This window comes from Fundulus heteroclitus, chromosome 8 (assembly GCF_011125445.2).
Source record: "Fundulus heteroclitus isolate FHET01 chromosome 8, MU-UCD_Fhet_4.1, whole genome shotgun sequence".
NCBI classification, from domain to species: Eukaryota; Metazoa; Chordata; class Actinopteri; order Cyprinodontiformes; family Fundulidae; genus Fundulus; species Fundulus heteroclitus.
The window spans coordinates 28,314,176-28,332,969 of NC_046368.1; the positions used below are offsets into that span (position 1 = coordinate 28,314,176).

General features: G+C 40.6%; 1 protein-coding gene across 1 annotated transcript in view; it reads left to right on the forward strand.

Annotated features, from left to right (window-relative positions):
- cwc27 (CWC27 spliceosome associated cyclophilin) overlaps positions 1-18,794 on the forward strand; it is a 46,236-nt gene that overhangs the window by 16,783 nt on the left and 10,659 nt on the right. The window contains exons 11-12 of the mRNA XM_012869621.3: positions 6,280-6,383; positions 18,675-18,781. Of these exons, the coding sequence (XP_012725075.2) occupies positions 6,280-6,383; positions 18,675-18,781 (211 nt within the window). The remainder of the gene's footprint in view (positions 1-6,279; positions 6,384-18,674; positions 18,782-18,794) is intronic.

The window sequence follows — 18,794 nt, forward strand, 5'->3', positions numbered from 1 at the left end:
CACATTTTCTGTGCTTTCTTATTGACACTGAAAACAGCCATGTGTCTTCTTCCTGCACTGAAAACTTCCAAACAGATTAACGTTGAAGTTACTGAAAGCTGGTAGCACTCATCTATGTTGTGTTCACTGGTCAGAAAAATATTGGATTTTGGAGTTTCTGATTGGTCTTAGCTGATCAAGCTCATAATTGTCTGGTACATCTCTGTTTTGTAACAGTTGGGGTCTGTTCAATATTTCTTTTTTAAAGATGAGCAAAGTTAACATGGTTTGGATAAAGACATGAGTGCATTTTTAACAATTCCCACCACCGGAAACAGCAGCTCTGATTTAACAAACGTAGCTTGAATGTCTCGCTTTTATGAACTTTTGGCATCAGAAATTGACAAGACTTGCAGAGTTCTCTTACCGACACAATTAAGAGTTGTCCTCTTCCTTTTGGAAATCAATTTGGTGCATTCCTCCCACCTTGTGGTTGAAGCAATACATTACAACTAGTTGCCGTTAAGCAAAAAAGAAGTCTAACTAAATCGCTTGAACTCACCATGTTGGTATACTTTAACGACTGTAAACACAGCCCGTCCACAGTTTGGCTGTCACCAGAGTTGTAATTATCTTTTTATGTGTTCCTCAATTTCTTGGCTTTTGTCTTCTGCTGGCATGTATATTAAGAATTACTTTCCGCTCCTTTTTTAATGAAGCATCGCAGGACCCGATGTGTGTCAAACACCTGCAGCCGTTTTTTAATTTGTAATAATGGAGCCCGTAATTTCAGCTTTGGCAAATACCTAATGATTAATTAGGCCGATAATTGTCTTACAAACCGGGGACACGGACAGAGCCACAGTTTTAGTTTTTGATTCTGAATCATTGTAATCATTCAGATTTTATTTGATTTTACTTTTGTAATCTTCCACTCCTCATTCAGTTCCTGCACACCGGTCCCAGTAGTGTTTTACATTTTGGAACATCTTTTCAACTTCCAGAGCGCCTTAAGAAAGCAGACTTTTATTCTTAAAGAAAGGGTGATTCAAAGGGGACATCAGGCCCTAATTATCCTGACCAAGGGGCCCGTAGCCCAGACAACATGTCACTGCGTATTAATTGGCTGCACCTGTCTCATGTCATTGGTCATAACCCAGTGGGTTCTCAGGGAAAGGTCGCAGAGATCAAGAAAGCATTCTACACCACGCTTGTGCAGAAAACTACTTGAGATAATCCAGTTCTTGGCAGCGGGATTGCGTATGTTTTGGAACGGCCAGGTTTACACATCTCCAGGCACTCAAACGGGGCATTTTCTCAACAGTGCCAGGCAGCATTGCAGAATGCCCAAGCGAAAGTTGAATTAAAAAAAGGAATTAAAATAAGGAATAGATACTGAAATCCTATAAATATAGAAATCCTCAATCTGATAAAATGCTCCCAAAAAGAAAGCATGGACCACTGCACACAGTAATGTGTTAGTCTTGATTGCTCTTCAAAGTCATCCAGATGTCGATCTTGGGATTGAATTCCTCGTCCCCAGCTCAGTTCCCCAGCTCTCTTTGGCTTCGCCCAGGCCATGGAGGGCCCCCCGAGACACGTTCACCCAGACACTTGTTTTTCTACCACATCCATCAGCATCACTTTTCCACTCCATACACCGGCTTGAATCCACTGCTGCTATGCTTGCTGTGTCTGAGCCTAAACTTGCATCCTATAAACAAGACTTTATATCTTTTAAATATATGTATTTTTTTTTTACTTTTAAATGAGTAATATATATATTACTCATCTAAGTAAAGCAGTTGGCATGTTTAAAACTCAATATCCTTGATTTCCATCAGTATTTACATTTTCTTGATGACAGTTGAAGGTTAGAAAAGAACAGACAATTCCTCAAAAGGCAATTATGTCTGTTTTTTGTATTTTGGAAAAGCTACAGATTTTTTTCCTTTTCTTTCTTTTTTTTTCTTTTTTAAATGAACCAAACAGTCATCACTGTACTATTTTTAAGGTTGTCAAATTCCTGCGTCAGCTGTAGACTCCTAGCAGACACTGCACGGTTCGGGATCATGAGGGATTTCTTGGTCTACTGCCAGTCACCTTATATGCTTTCTTTATGAAAAGTTAATCATCCACAGCTTTCTGGTTTTCACATTTTTTTACATTTTCTGAAGGAGTGACAGTAGCTGGCAGCCCCCAACTGGAATCTGGCTGCCAGCACTAGTTGGGAGTCGCAAAAAGGATTCAGAATGGCTTTGGCTTTGCCGGTTTTGGTCTATTTATCGGGAAGTAAATGACATATTGCGAGTGAAGAATTAATGGACAATAGAGGGATGGGTGGACAGATGGAAACTCTTTTTCATCATGGCTTAAACTGATACGAGCTCAAGGCTCTTTATTGATGCCCTATTCCTACCTGGATGGCTGAAGTTCCAACAAAAATGTTATTTTTAATTGAATTATGAACTGAAAATGAGTTGCAACCAAGTTTTCATAACATTTCACAGTTACTAGCCTGTTCCAGGCAATTTGGTTTTAAATTCCAATCATCACCCCAATCTCAAGTTTTAATCTTTGAACTTCAGCTGATTAGGAATAGCGTTATGATTATCTCTTCATCACCTGTTAGTGGTTGGGAAATATTAGACAGAGAGTGAATGCTTGGTTCTCGAGGTTGATGCGTTACAAGCAGGACAATTGGCAAGCGAGAGGTTTAGAGTGGGGTCATACTGTGATGGCAAGGCAACTGGGTCAGAACATGACCATAAGTTTCTGGTCTCCAGTGTTCAGTATTGGTCTACAGTGCTCCAATGAAAGAACAATGGTGGAACAGCAGCAAGATGATGGGGGCCAAGGCTAATTGATGCTCATGGCAACCAAAGGCCGATGTGGGGTCTGAGCGTGTTAATGCTGTGTCTGAGACATCGATTTTAGAATCTTCACAGTTTATCACTGTCCAATTTCCACCTCCGAAACACCAACAAAAGACTCTTGAGCATTATGACTGTATCACGGAGCAGATCCAGTCATAGGCCACCTGACCAGGCCACCAGAAGGTGGGTTGGTCAGAAAAATGATGCGTCACATCTACCCATCCGTCTAAGGGCTATACCTACCTGGGAGCATGCGGCACCGGGGTGCACTAAATGAAGAGCAGACCCTGTATCCCCTTTCATGGAAACCGTACTCTCCATTGGCTAAGATAACGTGCCCTCATGGAGGGTTTTGGTTCAGGAATTTTATAGCAGTTGCTCTGTGAGTTTATATGAGGCCGACAGATCATACTACATCATCCAGGTGTGCATATAGGTAACGTTGTAGTATATCCAGCAGTAAATCTCCATTCTGCTTTGCCTCAGTTGATTGTTTCCTGCATGTAAGGTGGCGCTCTTTCATATGCATTTCATATCATTCGCATCAGAACCCTTTTTTTGATTATGAGGATCTATTTATTTGTTCTAGATACCCAAACAAAGTGAAGGTTGACTGAAGAAAAGGTTGAAGGATGAACATTTTCTGTCTTGTTGTTTGCCTCTTGTGAGTAGGTTTTGTCACGATACAAACATTTTAACAACTGCTGATATTAAGGAAAGATTTAATCCTCAAAACCATTTTCTATACCATAGATCTCTTTTCGAAGCCCCAGGATTCTCTCTAGTAATGATTTGTGACTTTATTTTCATTATGCTAGTTGTGGCAAAACCGTCCAGTAGTAGATAATTTAGCTCGTATTTAGAAAAAATGATATCATTGCATTCTGTTAGATCGGGAGTAATGCTTTTGTGGCATTACTATCACAGACACTAATGTCTCATTATTGTCTAAAAACATCACCTCTAAAAACATCTTGAGATCTGACTTCCTGATTTGGCTTGGATATTTTTTTTCTTCGGGAACCTTGATAACCTGCAACCTTATTTCTGACTAATTCCTTGTGTATTTCTCAGAGAAACCCAGGAAACTAAAAGAGGAAGGGACATGATATCAACTCACTCACAGCTGCTAATATTTCTCAAGGTCCCCCTATTTAAAAGATCACTTGCTCTGACGCCTCGCTGCTTTGCCTCTGACGATCTGAATATAACAAGCGTAACAAGAGCTACAAACGAACAAACCACAGCTCCAGATAAAAGTAACGAAAAGACAAGAAATGAATGCCAGTCCAGAGAGGCAGATGTAAGTAACAAAAGCTTCCATTGTTTGCTCTGGAGATGCCTCACATGTTTCTGGGCCAAGAGCCCAGACTCGGCAGCTTACCTGTGCTTTTGGGCAAGTCAATGGGATCAAAACAGAGTTGTCAGGCAATGCAACAATATTATTATTTCCTGACATAACATTTCTGCTCTGCAGCTATACTGGTATTATTCTCTATCTTATGAAAGGGAACACTAACTGGCATTGATGGCCTTGTTTGAGTTGGGCCTTCAGCCAAGAAGGATTGTACCTTACGTAAAGGATGTGCCTCTTCCTGCCTCTGCCATCCTGTCAAAGGTTTTATAGGAGAAGGAGGTGATGAGGATTCGGTGTAAATCCTAATGTAGTGCCAGTTGGAGCACAAGAAGTCTAAAGTTTGCTCATTACCTCTGGCACTAGCATCCTTGTTCAATTCTTGTACTGCAGAGCGTTGTTATGCTTTACGGCACACAACCAGAGTGTGTTGTGCTGATCATGGACAGGTTGCCAGTCCAACATCGAGACACCTAAGGACGCTTGAAAGACTCATTATTACCCCACCAGTCGTGTTTTTGGGCAGTGGGAGGAAGAGAACCTAGAGGAAGAAAAATGCAAACTTATTGCAAAAGGAAGGAACCCAGGCCCTGATTCGAACCCGGGATCTTCTTGCTGCAAGGCAAGAACGTTAACAAGTTTTCCCATTAGTAAAACTTTGCTGATTAAAACAAACTTCAGTCTTACCTTGATTTTTGAGGGTTCATTTTCCCTTCAAGAGCACATGGTCAGATAGTGTTCATCCTCCTACCAGTTGATTACCCATCCAAACACCGGGTCCACGCTGCTGCTGGAAACTTTAAAGTCTACTAACATGTGGAGAACAACCAGAAGAAAACATGCAACCCTCTTTATAGACTAGATAAACACAGAAACTTTATTTGGTGAAACTTTCCCAGGTAGACAGACAAGAAAAACAAAATCCTGAATGGAGCTGCATGCTATGCTTTGATTTTTGACTTTGATTAAAGTAAAAGAATTGGCGACATGGGGCTTTCTTCCTGATTCTTTTCCCATGGAGGAGCGGTCTTCATTTATAAATAACTTCTTTAGAAGTGACTCTAGGAACAGAAACTATACTTTAACACATTTAATCTAAAGAAGCCAGACAAATGGTACAAATCAGTACTGGGCTCTTGATTGATCACAATGCAGGCAAATGAGGAAGAGAGCCCCGAACAAAGGTAACATGAACATTTTATAGAACCTACAATGTACCCTTTCATGCAATGCATGTAGTAGGAGTGTAGCTGTATGACATCAGTGGAGAATGCCTCACCAGATTCTAGAAGTCAGCATGCTGTCCCAGAGATAAGTGACCCTTTACCTTTATCGGTCCCTTTTACCCACATCTGTCACTTCTCTGATGTCCACAATTTCTATCAGTCATCCGTTATCTTTGCAGTGACTGCTATCAACCTGTAGCTTCATAACATGAACATTAGGCCTAATGATTTAGCTTCCAGACTCAATGAAATTTACTTTACACCCCCCCCCCCCCCCCTCCATCTAGACTCAATCATCTTGAACTCAGGGTCATCTTGACTTTAGACGCAGTGGTCTTGATTTTGGAGATGATGATCCTGACCCAAAATTGAATTATCTTGACTTTGTCTCAGTGGGGACTGGTGCTTTCTACTTTTCGTATGCCTTTTTTTATCAAGTTTCTAATTTGTATATGAACACAAAAATATTCCCAAAAACATTTTATAAGATAAAATACATTAGTCATGGCTGTATTTTCTCTTATATACATCTGCACTGGAATATTTTTGCTCCATTCCATATAAATAGGGATTCCATATAAATCTAAACCTGTGATGTGTGTAAAGTGATTGATGACACTTAGAAGTTTGTGCAGTGACAGTCAAAACGACCCAGTTATTCTAAATACTTTATACATCTTTGTGACGACTCGCGTACCTTAGCATCATGTTTTGTTATTTAAATTTTTTTATACGGCCTTTTGCGGTCTTACTCTCCCTCTGTATGTTACGCCTAGAAATGATTAAAAAGGCCACATTTTACATGTTGTCTTTGTTTTCTCAAACTTTGGTTCTTTGCTCACAGCGACGAATTAAAGAAGGAGGTCCGGCAGCTGAAGAAGGAGCTGCAGGCCATAAAGCAAAGGAGAGAAGAGCGTTCAAACCCTCCTGCAGAAGAAGTCAAGGAGGGTATGTGCATAGCTTTCATTTGTCTGTATGTTCATACAAATGTTTACTAGTGCAAGCCATTAAACGTTGAATTTATTGGTGTTCCAGGACAAACTGTACATTCGTCTTATAATAAGTTAGGTGCCTTTTTTAATGGTTTTAAAAAGTACTCTGTCATGACTCCAGCATTCAGTGTGAACACACACTCTAAGAGGGTGGTCCACTCTGCATTCTCTGTTAATGTACACCAAGTCAGACAACCCTCTGATTTAGTCAATTAGCTGCAGAAGTTTATCCTCTCCCCAGGGGTCTACATTTTTGTGTTAAAGTTGCTGAAAATTGCATGGTTAGAAATTGTTGAGTGGCCGCCATAGTTGCACATCTAAATCGTAGTGTGTTTGTTAGTTTGCAGCTTTGGCCGACGCAGTTCTGTAAAAAGTCTGACCCCAAATCTCCTCGGGGTCCTCACCACACTGCAGTCTGTCATGCTGTTGTCAATTTGGCTTCTTTTTTTTTTTTTTACATTGCAAAAACCACTTAGGCAAAGAGGTTAGCCCCAGGTTGTGTGTGCGTGCGTGTTTGTGTGTTTGTGCATGCGTGTGTGTGTGTGTGTGTGTTGTGCAACAACACAAAATGGCTTGCAGGGGGTTCTTCTGGGACCAACCTAACTGTGGGATTACCATCAGCCAAGGTTTATTGGAGACCATGATGGGGGGTTTAGTTGCTCAAACATTGTTTTTCTCTCCACAAACACTGATGGTTTTATTGTTTCGAGTTCAGAAACGGAGAACAATCTTGACTTGTAATTTATTAAATACTAGGGCTGGGCAACGATTAAAATATTTAATCGCGATTAATCGCACTGATTAATCGCGATTAATCGCGATTAATCGCATTGTATTTACAAACTCCAAGAATGAATTCAAAAGTAGTGTAAAGAGCACTTTTATTTTAATGTTCTGCTGCCATATGAACAAAAGTGTTGTAACATTTGTAGCACTTATCAGTAACACATATTTAGTGTAAAGCTCAACTTAAACATGTAAAACAAAAAATAGCAATAATAATAAATTAAAGCTTATTGCCACTGACAGGGAATTCTCTTTATGGGGAAAAAATCTACCAAAAACAGGCAATTTCTGAGGTAACAGCAGGGAGCAGCATTACCATTTTATGTTCAATACCAAAGTTTAACTTGGCAGTGGTTACAACTAACTTGTTTCTGTCATATTCCATGCTGGAAGAGCTTTAAACTGAAATGCTTGCTAACTCGATATGCTTGCGTTGCTTGCGTTTATTTGACGTTAACACGCGGTTTTTTGTTGTTGCTTTCTCGCGCGCATATAGTGAATGGCAGGGAAAAACAGGCAAAAACACATGGATACTTTGAAACGAGAAGCGACTTCACCGTCGGCGTCGATGCAGACACCCCCCCCCCCCCGCTCCGCTCCGCACAAAACTTGTTCCGGCCGCCAACTCACCGCCTCGCCTCGCCCCGCCTAAGCACCGCCTCGCCTCGCCTAAGCTCGCTCGCGGTACCTGCGGGAAACACCGCCTTCCGCATGTCAGCTGTGTTTTTTTCCGGCCAGCACCTTTCTTCTTCTTTGAATCTGAGGCTGGGCTGACAGCGAGGTTATTGGCGCATTATCGCCACCTACTGTTCTGATTCAAACCCCTACACCGCAGCAACAGACCTTCACAAAATAAAAGCATGTGACCAACATGCGTTAACGCGCGTTAAAGAAAATATCGCCGTTAATAGTCTAATGAGTTAACGCGAAATTAACGCGTTAACTTGCCCAGCCCTATTAAATACATTTGGTGAAAACAAACAAACTCGCCAACTCCATCTCGGCTTAATCCGACGGTTTTTCTTGGAACTCGTACAGCTAATCGGCCTCTGCTTGGATCCAGGAAGATAATTTTTCTGATGTGACATACCCATGTTTAAGACTGTAGCACCTTTGTCATGGTTATACCTACTACCCTTAAGGTTCTTGTTCATCTTATACGGTATGTAAACCCTGTCAGAGGCCCATGTTATACGCTTCCTGTACCAGCTTAGCCAGAGACAGGAGTTGCTTTTAAGAGGCTGTCAGAACATCTCTGTGCTGGAGGAAACGGTTAATTCCATTAGATGGAATCCGTAGATGTCATGGGCCAATGGCCACTGCAGGGGAGACGGATGTCTGCCCAGATGCTGTAAATCTCAGTACTCTGCTGAGCCACAGACGAACACTGTGGCGAGGATTTGTTTCATCTTGTCCCACCGGGGAAACTGCAAAGCTGAAAGAGCTGCACTCATCGCGGGGCTCATATTGACACCACCATCACTCAAATCCTAAATCTTTCTCCCAGTTCAGCTGACGTCTCTGTGAAGATCTGCCTGTGGTCAGTGTGAGCCTTGATGTGCTTGTGGATTCAAGCTATAGGAAATGTTCATAGTTTTATCTTTAATTAGCTAAATTAACATCTGATGTACAAACGTTCATCTTTCCGTCCGTCTGACCGTCCTTCCGTCTGTACTGAAACTAAAACACTTGATGCTTTTTGTCATAGATCTAAATAATTGAATAAATGTGCATTACTTTTTATCTTTATGGTAATCCAGTAGTCTGATCTGACAATAATATACACAGTATATTGGTGTTATATGGTTGAGCAAGCCTATCATGAAAGAACAAGCAGTTAATCACCATTTTTTTATCTTTTAATCCATTAATGGAATGATGTGCAACACAGTAGAAATATGTAAGGTTAATCATTTTTAACCCATTTTAACTCCTTACAACTATACATGTACATTGCTTAGGGCTAAGCAATAATTCAATAACAATATATTGTTATTGAATTATTCATTGTTCAAGCTCCAACTAATGGTGAAAAATCACGTATTGCTCCTTTTTAAGATGAATTTCTATGTACTGTTTGTATCTTAATATCCACAGCAGGCATTTATACACCCTGCTTGAATTGGCTTATGTAACTCCTGTTTGCAGGCTGTTAGAAAGGTACAGCTAGGTTGTCTGAGAAGCAATCAGAAAGTTTAATTGTTTAAAACAACAGTTTTAAGGTAAATCGCTGACAGCGATTTAATTTGTGTTAAGAACTTGTATTGAACAGGTCCAGATCTAGAGAGATACATGCATCGTATCAGTGCTGCACCAGTCAATTGTCCGTTGATTGAAATTGGATCGGCACCACTTTGTGTTGATTACCTCTTGGAACACTTTGTGTTTGTCGTTCACGTAAAGTCCCAGTTAAATATTTCAAAAGTTGGGTTTTAAATAGACAAAATGTGTCCAAGCTGCAGGAATGCATTTACTTAGGGTTATTTGAAGTGGCCGTGACAGGTTTTGTGGGGAGCTTGGACACTGTTTTTGCAGGAATGTTATGAGTATATTGTAAAGCTTCTAATTGATGCTTTTTAACAGACGATAAAGAATAATGTTGCCTCGCAGCTTGGCCTCCTCCCACTGTGACTTCTCTTCAAAATTGTTTGATTGTTTAAGAGATAAGAAACCTTTTATCTCTCCGAAGCGGCGTTTGTCATTCACAACGGCCTTTGGTTGCTACAACATTATTAGCTTGATTTGTTGCCTTTCAGAGCCCGAGTGACAGGAGAGGGGCAGGAATGCAGTTAGAAAGGCCATCAAACTCAAAGATAGTAGCTGCTGACAACAGCTGGAGAGGGTGATGTGTGTTTTTCGCGTAGAACCTGAGGGCATCATCAGTCAGCATCCAGAGTGTCCCGGGCCGCAGCAAGAAGGCCGAGTAGCAGAGGTGACCAAGGGAGGGGTGGTAGATCGGTTGTTGCCTTCTTAAATCAACAGGGAAAAAGTTACAGCTGTACTGCAGAGTGCTCTGCAGCAGAGAAACCATGGCTCAAGGCTTTTTTTCACCATAACATGTGACAGCTCTACACAAAATGGGTCTTCATGCTTAACTTTTTTTTCTTTTTGATATTAGAAGAATCATTAGCTTATCCTCCCACCAAGTGTAAAGTCGAAGCTACACAATACATGCAACAAATGTTTAATGACACTTTTATTCAAAACAACTCAATGCTAAGTGTTTGAACCAGTTTGAAGTGTCTTTTGCACCGAATAGGTTTGTGGATCGTTACCCGAATGAATCAACGCTAAAAAGTAGTAAAAAAAAAAAAAAGGACAACCTAAATCTATACTGGACTTACCTACCACCTCAGCTGATGTACTAAAAACTACATTGGTTAGAAATCATTTAACATTTTCCTCTTCTTCTTTTTATTTAAACAGACAATTGAGAAAAAAGCACATTGTTGCCACCTATGGAGGTGGGCAGAGAACTGCATCCTGATGTTGTCCAGCTGACACGAGAACAACAGAAAAATGGTGGCCAGAAAGTTCAAAAGCAGTTTTCCAACTGTGAATACTCCAAGAATATTTAAGGCCTAAAATGACAATGTCACAGTTAATCTTAAAAAGTAACATGGAGAAAGTTGTCCTTTTTAAAATTATGTAACTAATCAAAAAATCATTAGAAAACTCTCAAATTTCCATAGTTTAACGGGAACATATCATACTTTATAGCGGCTCCCTTTTCACCTTTAAATCATTCAGTTGTGATCTATGTGAGGCGGAACTACAATGCTTTGGTCTGAATAGCTCATTATTGTTTGCTGCACAGGCCCTGTTTCACACCTGTTCTCAGGTGCGTCTGAGAGCAACTCGTGTTGCTGCCGTCTCTTTAAATGAAAATGACGCGGCCTTCTCCACGGCGCAGACCATTCCACTCCACCCCGATCGGCCATTTTTGTAATATCCTGGAAGACGGTGTAATGAATGGCTTTACTGCCCCCACCCACTCACCCTGAAGATTTGTTTTCAATGCCTCAATGTTTGAGAACGACATAAAGCGACCAGTAAAGCTGCTATCGGGGAGCAAACATGTTAGTAGCCTGACGCACACAGTGGTACTCAGTTATTGGGCTAATCTCTGGTCCGACTCTTTTTTTTTTTTCTCAACATTGATTCCCCACCTCTGGTTAATGCACCCAACAACCAAACATTTTCACTGATCCACTTGTTGCTTCGGCATCCTTCAGCTTGGACTACAAAATCGCAGAGAAAAAAAAATGTAAATGGCGGACTCGAGGAATTGGCTAGCCAGAAGTCCTCAATATTGTTTAGTTATTTAGTTTAATAGTGTGTAATAGTAATACGTAATAGTTCAAAAAAAGGTAATAGAGAATGGAGAAAACTGAACTGCTTGAAAAATATGATCCAAAAAAAAAACATGAAGATAGCAATGCAGCTTCTGGACCGCCTATATTAAGCTTTTCTGGACTCCTAGAGACTCCAAGCACACAACAAAACATTAAAAGTAGATTATGCATACGTCTCCTTTAAGGTTTCCAGTGGTCCAAAGGTCTGTAGTGTTTGGTATTTTTATTTTTGTTTGGCTTACAACAGAGGTAAGGTTGACCTTCCACTGTTTCAGAGAATGTTGGATGGCTTGTGGTTGAGCAAGGGCTGCATGGCCGACAGCCGAGGAGGCTCCCCCTGGCCGGCTAAGTGAGAACACATGGTACGTGGTGTTGGTGAAGACCCAGGGTGGGCAGTGGAGCTGGGCACGGCTTAGAGCTGACCACCGGGGAATGGCAACACCACTGCTTTCCTCCACTAATGTTCCCCCCTTGGCAACAGAATGATCGCCCTGCCGTTGTAGCTGAATAAAAGGGTTGTCATTGTAAAAGCTTACAAAGATTTAACGTTCTGTTAAAATAGACAACATGGTTCTTTCTCAGCTTTTACAATAACATCCATTTTATTCACCTACGCTTTAAGCACACATACAGCTTGTATACCCACTAAGAAAGGCCTGCTGTTTCTTTGATTTAGACCGTCTTTAAGGCAGTGTCTCTGAATCCAACTAGAAATATTAGCGGTGCTGCAGACCACAAAACGCTTGGGCTGCCTCCAAACCTGTATCTTGGTCCTGAGCCAGGCCAGAGGAAGGAATCGCTTTCGTCTTCAGCCATTATCTTTACTTTTCACAAAGGGCATCACCAGCACCGCTTAAATGTGAGTTGCTTCCGAACACAGGCGCCGATTTATACGATGCAAAATGCTTCACATAGTTGTAAACAGCTCTCCCAACATGGGTTTCCTTAGAATATTTAGCATAGTGAGCCGCAGCTTAGAAAAAAAAAAACCCGCCTGCCAAAATTGTCTGGATTCCTGCAGTCTCTTTAAGTTGTGTATTTTCTTTGTACGTTGGCTTTTTAATTAGAAGATGTCAGTTCTGTATTTTTATGTCTCCGTGTTTCGTGCTTTTGCATGCCTCTGTCAGCATGACGTCTCTCCCCAGTCCAGTCCTCTGTATTTTACAGCTCATACTAAACGGCTGTGTAAATAAACACACGCAACGGAGACACGTGACACCGAGGCTCATGCCGTCATGAAAGCCAGCGGTCCGGTGTTGACTTTGTCGCGTCATCTGTTTGGTTTCACCTGAACGTGTCGGAGCATCCAGCCGCTGTCGGCACAGCTCGTCCAGTCAGGTAACGCTCGCCGCTGGCCTGACATCACATTTTGTTGTGGAAAGAAAGCGCTCTTCCAGCCAGCAGACGCTGCTCACTGTCTGCCACTGTGTCACATTCAGACTGCGTGTCGGTGTGCAGCAGACCCACTGACCGCAGGAGCTGCCACCGCGGGTCGTTGCTCCCGACGACTGCTTCCACACATAAGATCGGTTTTGGTGGAAAGTTGGCCTCAGCTTTCCATGTTAACATCGTATTATGTGTGGGGTTGTACTGAAAAACACACACCTTACACATGTATAGTGTTGGTCATAGGAGTTTCTCCTGAAGAGAAGGAAGATTGCTGCCAATCGCAGCAGCTTACTAGATGGTGATGGAGGAGGAGAGACTCGATGATGGCAGTGTAAAAGGGCACCACCCCCTCCTTCCTTTCTATCAGGAAGTCGCTGATTCATCTGCAGGTGGCGTCAGGCAGCAGGGCTGGGATGATGATGTTGAAAGCAAAGCTAGAACCCACAAACAGGATCCTGACGGAGGTTCCTGGGGACTCTAGGTGTTGGAGGATGTCTACTACATCGTCTACAGACATGTTGGCTCTGTAGGCCAACCGCAGGGGGTCCAGAATTGGGTCTGTGATCGGTTTAATAAGCAAGGTGAGGATATTCGAGCGGGCATGCCTGGGGGCCATTTGCGGCCCCTGGACTTATTTTGTGTGGCCCCCAACTGCATTTTACGAAAGACTTGGTCCTGCAGCACAGGCGGTGGGTACGGATGGAAACATTTTATCTTTACGTTCTCTTGAATATCATATTAAATAGAATCAGTCAGATCCTATGACTCTTACTCAAATACCGACTTACCCATTAAAATCCGCAGTGAATTCATTTATTACAATTAGCTGAATAAGCTTTTCTTTTTTGATAAAGAAAAGTGTATTTAGCTGAATAAAAGTGATGCTATTGTAAAAGCTTACAAAAATTTAATGTTCTGTTAAAATAGACAACATGGTTCTTTTTCAGCTTTTACGATAACATCCCTTTTATTCACCTACGCTTTAAGCACACATACAGCTTGTACACCCACTAAGAAAGGCCCGCTGTAAAGGCCTCTTTACATTCTCTTGAATATCATATTAAATAGGATCAGGCAGATTCTATGACTTTTACTCAAATATGGACTTGTGGATTAAAATCTGCAGTGAATTATTTTATTACAATTAGCTAAATACACTATATGTTTTTAAAAATAAGACCGAACCAAATCCTGTCCTTAAATTGCTAGACCAAAAAGAGCTCAGTGTTTTTTTCTGTTTTTTTTTTTTCAGCTCCCACCTTAAAATAATTTGCATACTAGATGACTATCTTTTTTACCTTCGGATGGACAAGGATTGACTCATTTGTTCATTTAAAATGATCATATTGTGTAGAGCAGTCAAAAAAATATGTATTAGAGCATCTATGTGCAGAACAACAGGGATAAATATTTTGTTGGTATAAATCATCTCCATGCACTACAAACACTATAAAGACTAAAAGTGGGAAGGATGAAAGAATAAAAGAACGAGAGGTTTATGATGATATAATGACCTGGCTTTGACTCGGCTCTGAGAGCTGATGGAAAAGCAAACCTGTTCTTTTATAGATCCAGTTCAGAAATGGTTCTCGCAAAACCTCTGTTTTAATAACTGAAACCTATATGGAGCAACTTCTGGCCCACTCTTCTTTTGTTTTAATTCAGCCACTATGCAGCATGAGCAGCTCATGCCACAGGATCCAAATGCATGTTTAGACTGGGACTAGGCTACTCCGAATCCCTTTAGTTTTTTTGTTTTTTAACTATTCAGATGTAGACTTGCTGGTGTGCTTCAGATTATTGTGCTATACATACCAAGTGAGCTTACGTTTAACTTCACAAACTAATGGCTGGACATTTCGGGTTTTCTGGGAGTGAGCCGAAATCAGGGTTCCTTTAACTACATCCAGGTCCGTAAACGGCAAAGCAGCCCCAGACCTTCAGACTATCACAACCATGCTTAACTGTCCGTATGATATTCTTTTTCTGAAATGCTGCGTCAGGTTTACACCAAATGTAACAGGATGAACTAGTCTCTCTCTCTTCTTGTTGAATCATGAACATTGACCTTAAATAAAGTGAGGCCTGCATAGTTGTTGTTTAGGTGCTACTCTTGGTTCTATTGTAACCTCTTAAATGAGTCCTAGATGTGATCTTGGCGTGTTTTGGTTGGCCGGCCTTTCCTGGGAAGCTTCACCCCTGTATCATGTTTTCTCCATCGGTGGATAACGACTCTCGCTGTGGTTCACTAGAATCCTGAAGAAATTACTGTTTTGACCTTTTCCAGACTTGGATCCCTTTATGTCACTTCTCAAATGTTCTTGAACTTCTTTAAATATAAGTTTAAGTGATTATCTGGATTAGGGCTAGACGATATACATAGAAAAAAAAAGGTGTATCGATAAAATAGAAATCATATAGATTTTATCAATCATATTTTAAGTGCAGCCCTGGCCATTTTATGCTGTTGCTTAGTGACCTATGTTTAAATAAAGGACAATGAATTGTTTAAATAAAGGACACTGAATTCAAACACAACCCTTTATTCAACCAGTTTTTACCAAAACTGTAAGACTTAAAAAAAATGCTCTCTGAACGCTTTTAATGTGATTGGTTGGGAGGGTGTAATGACTGTAGTACCAACCTACATGATAGGCTAGAATAAAAAACGAAGGAAATCTGTTCTTCTACTGAACTTGTTACTGGCCATTTATTATCTTATCACACTACACATCTATCGATCTATATATATTGTTATTGTACTGTCGTCTGGTCCTAAATCACACTGCTGGCAGATTTAGATCATAATTATTCCTTTACTTTTGCCAACATGCTTCTTTAAACTGGATGTGGTAATTCTTTTCGGGGTGGGCCAGCCAGAGTCCTGACTTGAATCAGTCAGGGAATCAATGATGGGACCCAAGATTCGGGTGGTCATTAAAATACCAGGGCAAACATGCAAAAAGCCTTATCCCCATGATTATTGAGAATGGTGTAAATACATTTCAACTTGGCATCGTTGATAACATTTAGTTATTTGTTAATAAATAGCTCCAGCTTTTACATTGTTTTATTGTCCTTTTATGATGTTCCTGTTTATTTTCCTATCAGAAACAAGGTTCTCGGTTGAAGAAAAGTACTTTGAAATATCTAAATCTGCCAGGAGTATGAATCATTTGGTGTGGAGCTGTATACTGATGTGTCTGCTTTAGAAATAGATTTGTCTTCTTCTTCTTTGCCAGAGGTTGTGTACGTTTGTTACTGTGCTGATGTCATCTCTGAGCGAGACAAAGTGAGAGGCTGACTGGGTTGGAGCGTCAGTCCTATATGTCTTTGTGACAGTGAGCTATATGGATCCAGACACAACACGTCAGTCTGACATCAGGGGGCTCTCTCACCTTTGTACCTCCCCTATTATTTTGTTCTGAGATCAGGTTAACAACATCTGTCCTTAAAATGTTTGAAGTTTTTTTTAATCATATTTCACCCAAAATCAAGTCGTCATCAACATTTTTGCTCCTTGAGTAAAAGTCAGGGTTCACACAGGGGCTCAATGACACTGATGATGAAAATCTGCTATACAAACACTCCACTGTGATGGTAACTTATTTGATGCCATTCAATTCTTTGTTTCACTGTTTGAAGTTAAATCAGACTAAATGTTCCCTATTTTAGGTCAGTTAGGATTACCAGTGTTATTTGTATTTTGCTAAATGTTTAAAGAATGAGTTATATGTTAGAGAAACTTTTGCAAATGAAAATATTTCATACAGTTCCTTAGTACTCATAACGGTCCTTGTGTTCTTCTGGCTCAGCAGTGGTTCTGGCCTTGGCTCTCCCATGGAGGCCATTTCTGCCCAATCTCTCCTTCTCTCTCATTGTTAAATCTTGAACTCTGCCATTAACTGAGCCAAGGAAGTTCTGCAGGACTATAGATGTTGGTCCAGGTGGTTCTGTGAGCTCCTGGATGAATTGTTGATGTGATCTTGGAGTCTTTCTCGTTCAGCAGCCTCTCCTGGGAAGGTTCTTCTCTGCTGCACGTTTTCTCCCTTTGAGGATGACGTCTCTCTTTCTCTTTGACTGACCGACGCCTCAAACTCTTAGAAATAGTCCTATCCAGGCTGATAGATGTCAGTAACTTTGTTTTTCTACTGTTTTTGAATTTGGCTTGTAAAAATGGGCTCAGTTTCTGGAAACAGTAGTTATTCTCACTTAATTCATGTTTTAACAAGGGGGGTGGTTATTTTTCCCACAGGGCTATGTTGGTTTGGACAGCTTCTTTTCATTAACGAATAAAATTATCATTTGACAAATGCTTTTGGTGTGTACTCAGGTTGTCTTTGTCTGATATTGTGATTTCTTGTCAGATCTGAAACATATAGGTGCGACCAAAATCAAAGCAAAACTGGGAGGCAAACCCTTTTTATATCACAATTGTATTCATTGGTCCGTTTTCTCGAACAGTTGTTTAACAGTATTACACTGCAGTAATATTGCAGTGTAACTGCAGTATTACTGCACTTACACTGCAGGTGGCTGACAGCACTGAAGTCAGGTTCTGATTCTGATTGATAAGATAAGAGATAAGATAGGACAGACTTTATTGATTTCACAGTGGAGAAATTCACATGTCACATCGGCTCTTATAATCAAAAGAAGGTTCCAAAAGGAGGAAAAGGTGGCAGAAACCACTTTGAAAATACTTTGATAATGGCTTATTTTATACCCAACATGTTTGTTCCTGCAATGATTATGATTTATTTTTATTTTTTTTTCTTCAAGTCAACAGTAAGGAAAATATGATTAAATGACTTGACTATACTTTTACCTTGATTAGGGGTCATAATCGCTCATATTTTATAACAGGTCAACTGGACCTGTTATAAAATATGGGAAACAGAACCGAAATACATGGAAATGGTGAATACATATGAATCAGGCAGTTTAGTGACTCCATAATTCAGAAAAGTAATTTGCTTCTCACTAGTCAGAAAATAAAACAATTTTACTTGACCCGATACCCGGATCGGATATGGGCTGAATTACGCTGATTCAGCATTCCAATCCAGTTATTTCCTTTTTAATTAATATCATACACAGCAATACAGTTACAGCGACCTAGTCACTTGACTTCTATGTTTGCAACACCGGTTACGTCGTCACGCAGAGCACACACAGAGCATCATAAAGCAACCACCTGACTGAGCCAAGTCTGCTATTAGGAAACATTTTAAACTTATAGTCTGACTGCAGCGTGTAATATCAAAATGCTAAATTACGAGAAGTGGTCATAAAGTTGGTAAATTCAACATTACAAAGTTAAATAAGCACCTTCAAAAGCACTGTCCTAAAGAGCACACGGACCTTTTTTAACAATGTTTATGTCAAGCCTGATGCCTTCAATCCTATGGCAAGGTTTACGGCACATTCATTCAACGGTAGTATCGGATCAGTATCGGGTATCGGCTGATATGCTCCTATCTTATAGGACTGGATCGAAAAAGACTTGATCTTTACTTGAAGTGTCTGTAGTAGTAAACAGATTTTTTTTTTAATTAATACTTATAATACCAAATATAAGTTGTTTGTGAGTTAATTGGTTTTGTTTAAAATGTACCTTTAAAAACGAAGGAAACATCTTTGTATGCAGTGAATTTTGCCCCCTTAATTTATTTTCAGCCACCAGCTCTCATATCTGTGTCGTCTCTCTAATACAGAGAAAAAGCCGACCAGCGAGGCCGTTGCTGAGTACATGGAGGGAAGAAAGAAGTATGAAGAGCTCAGGAAACAAAAACGGAAAAAAGGTTCCAACAGAGAGGAACAGGTAAAGGATCAAG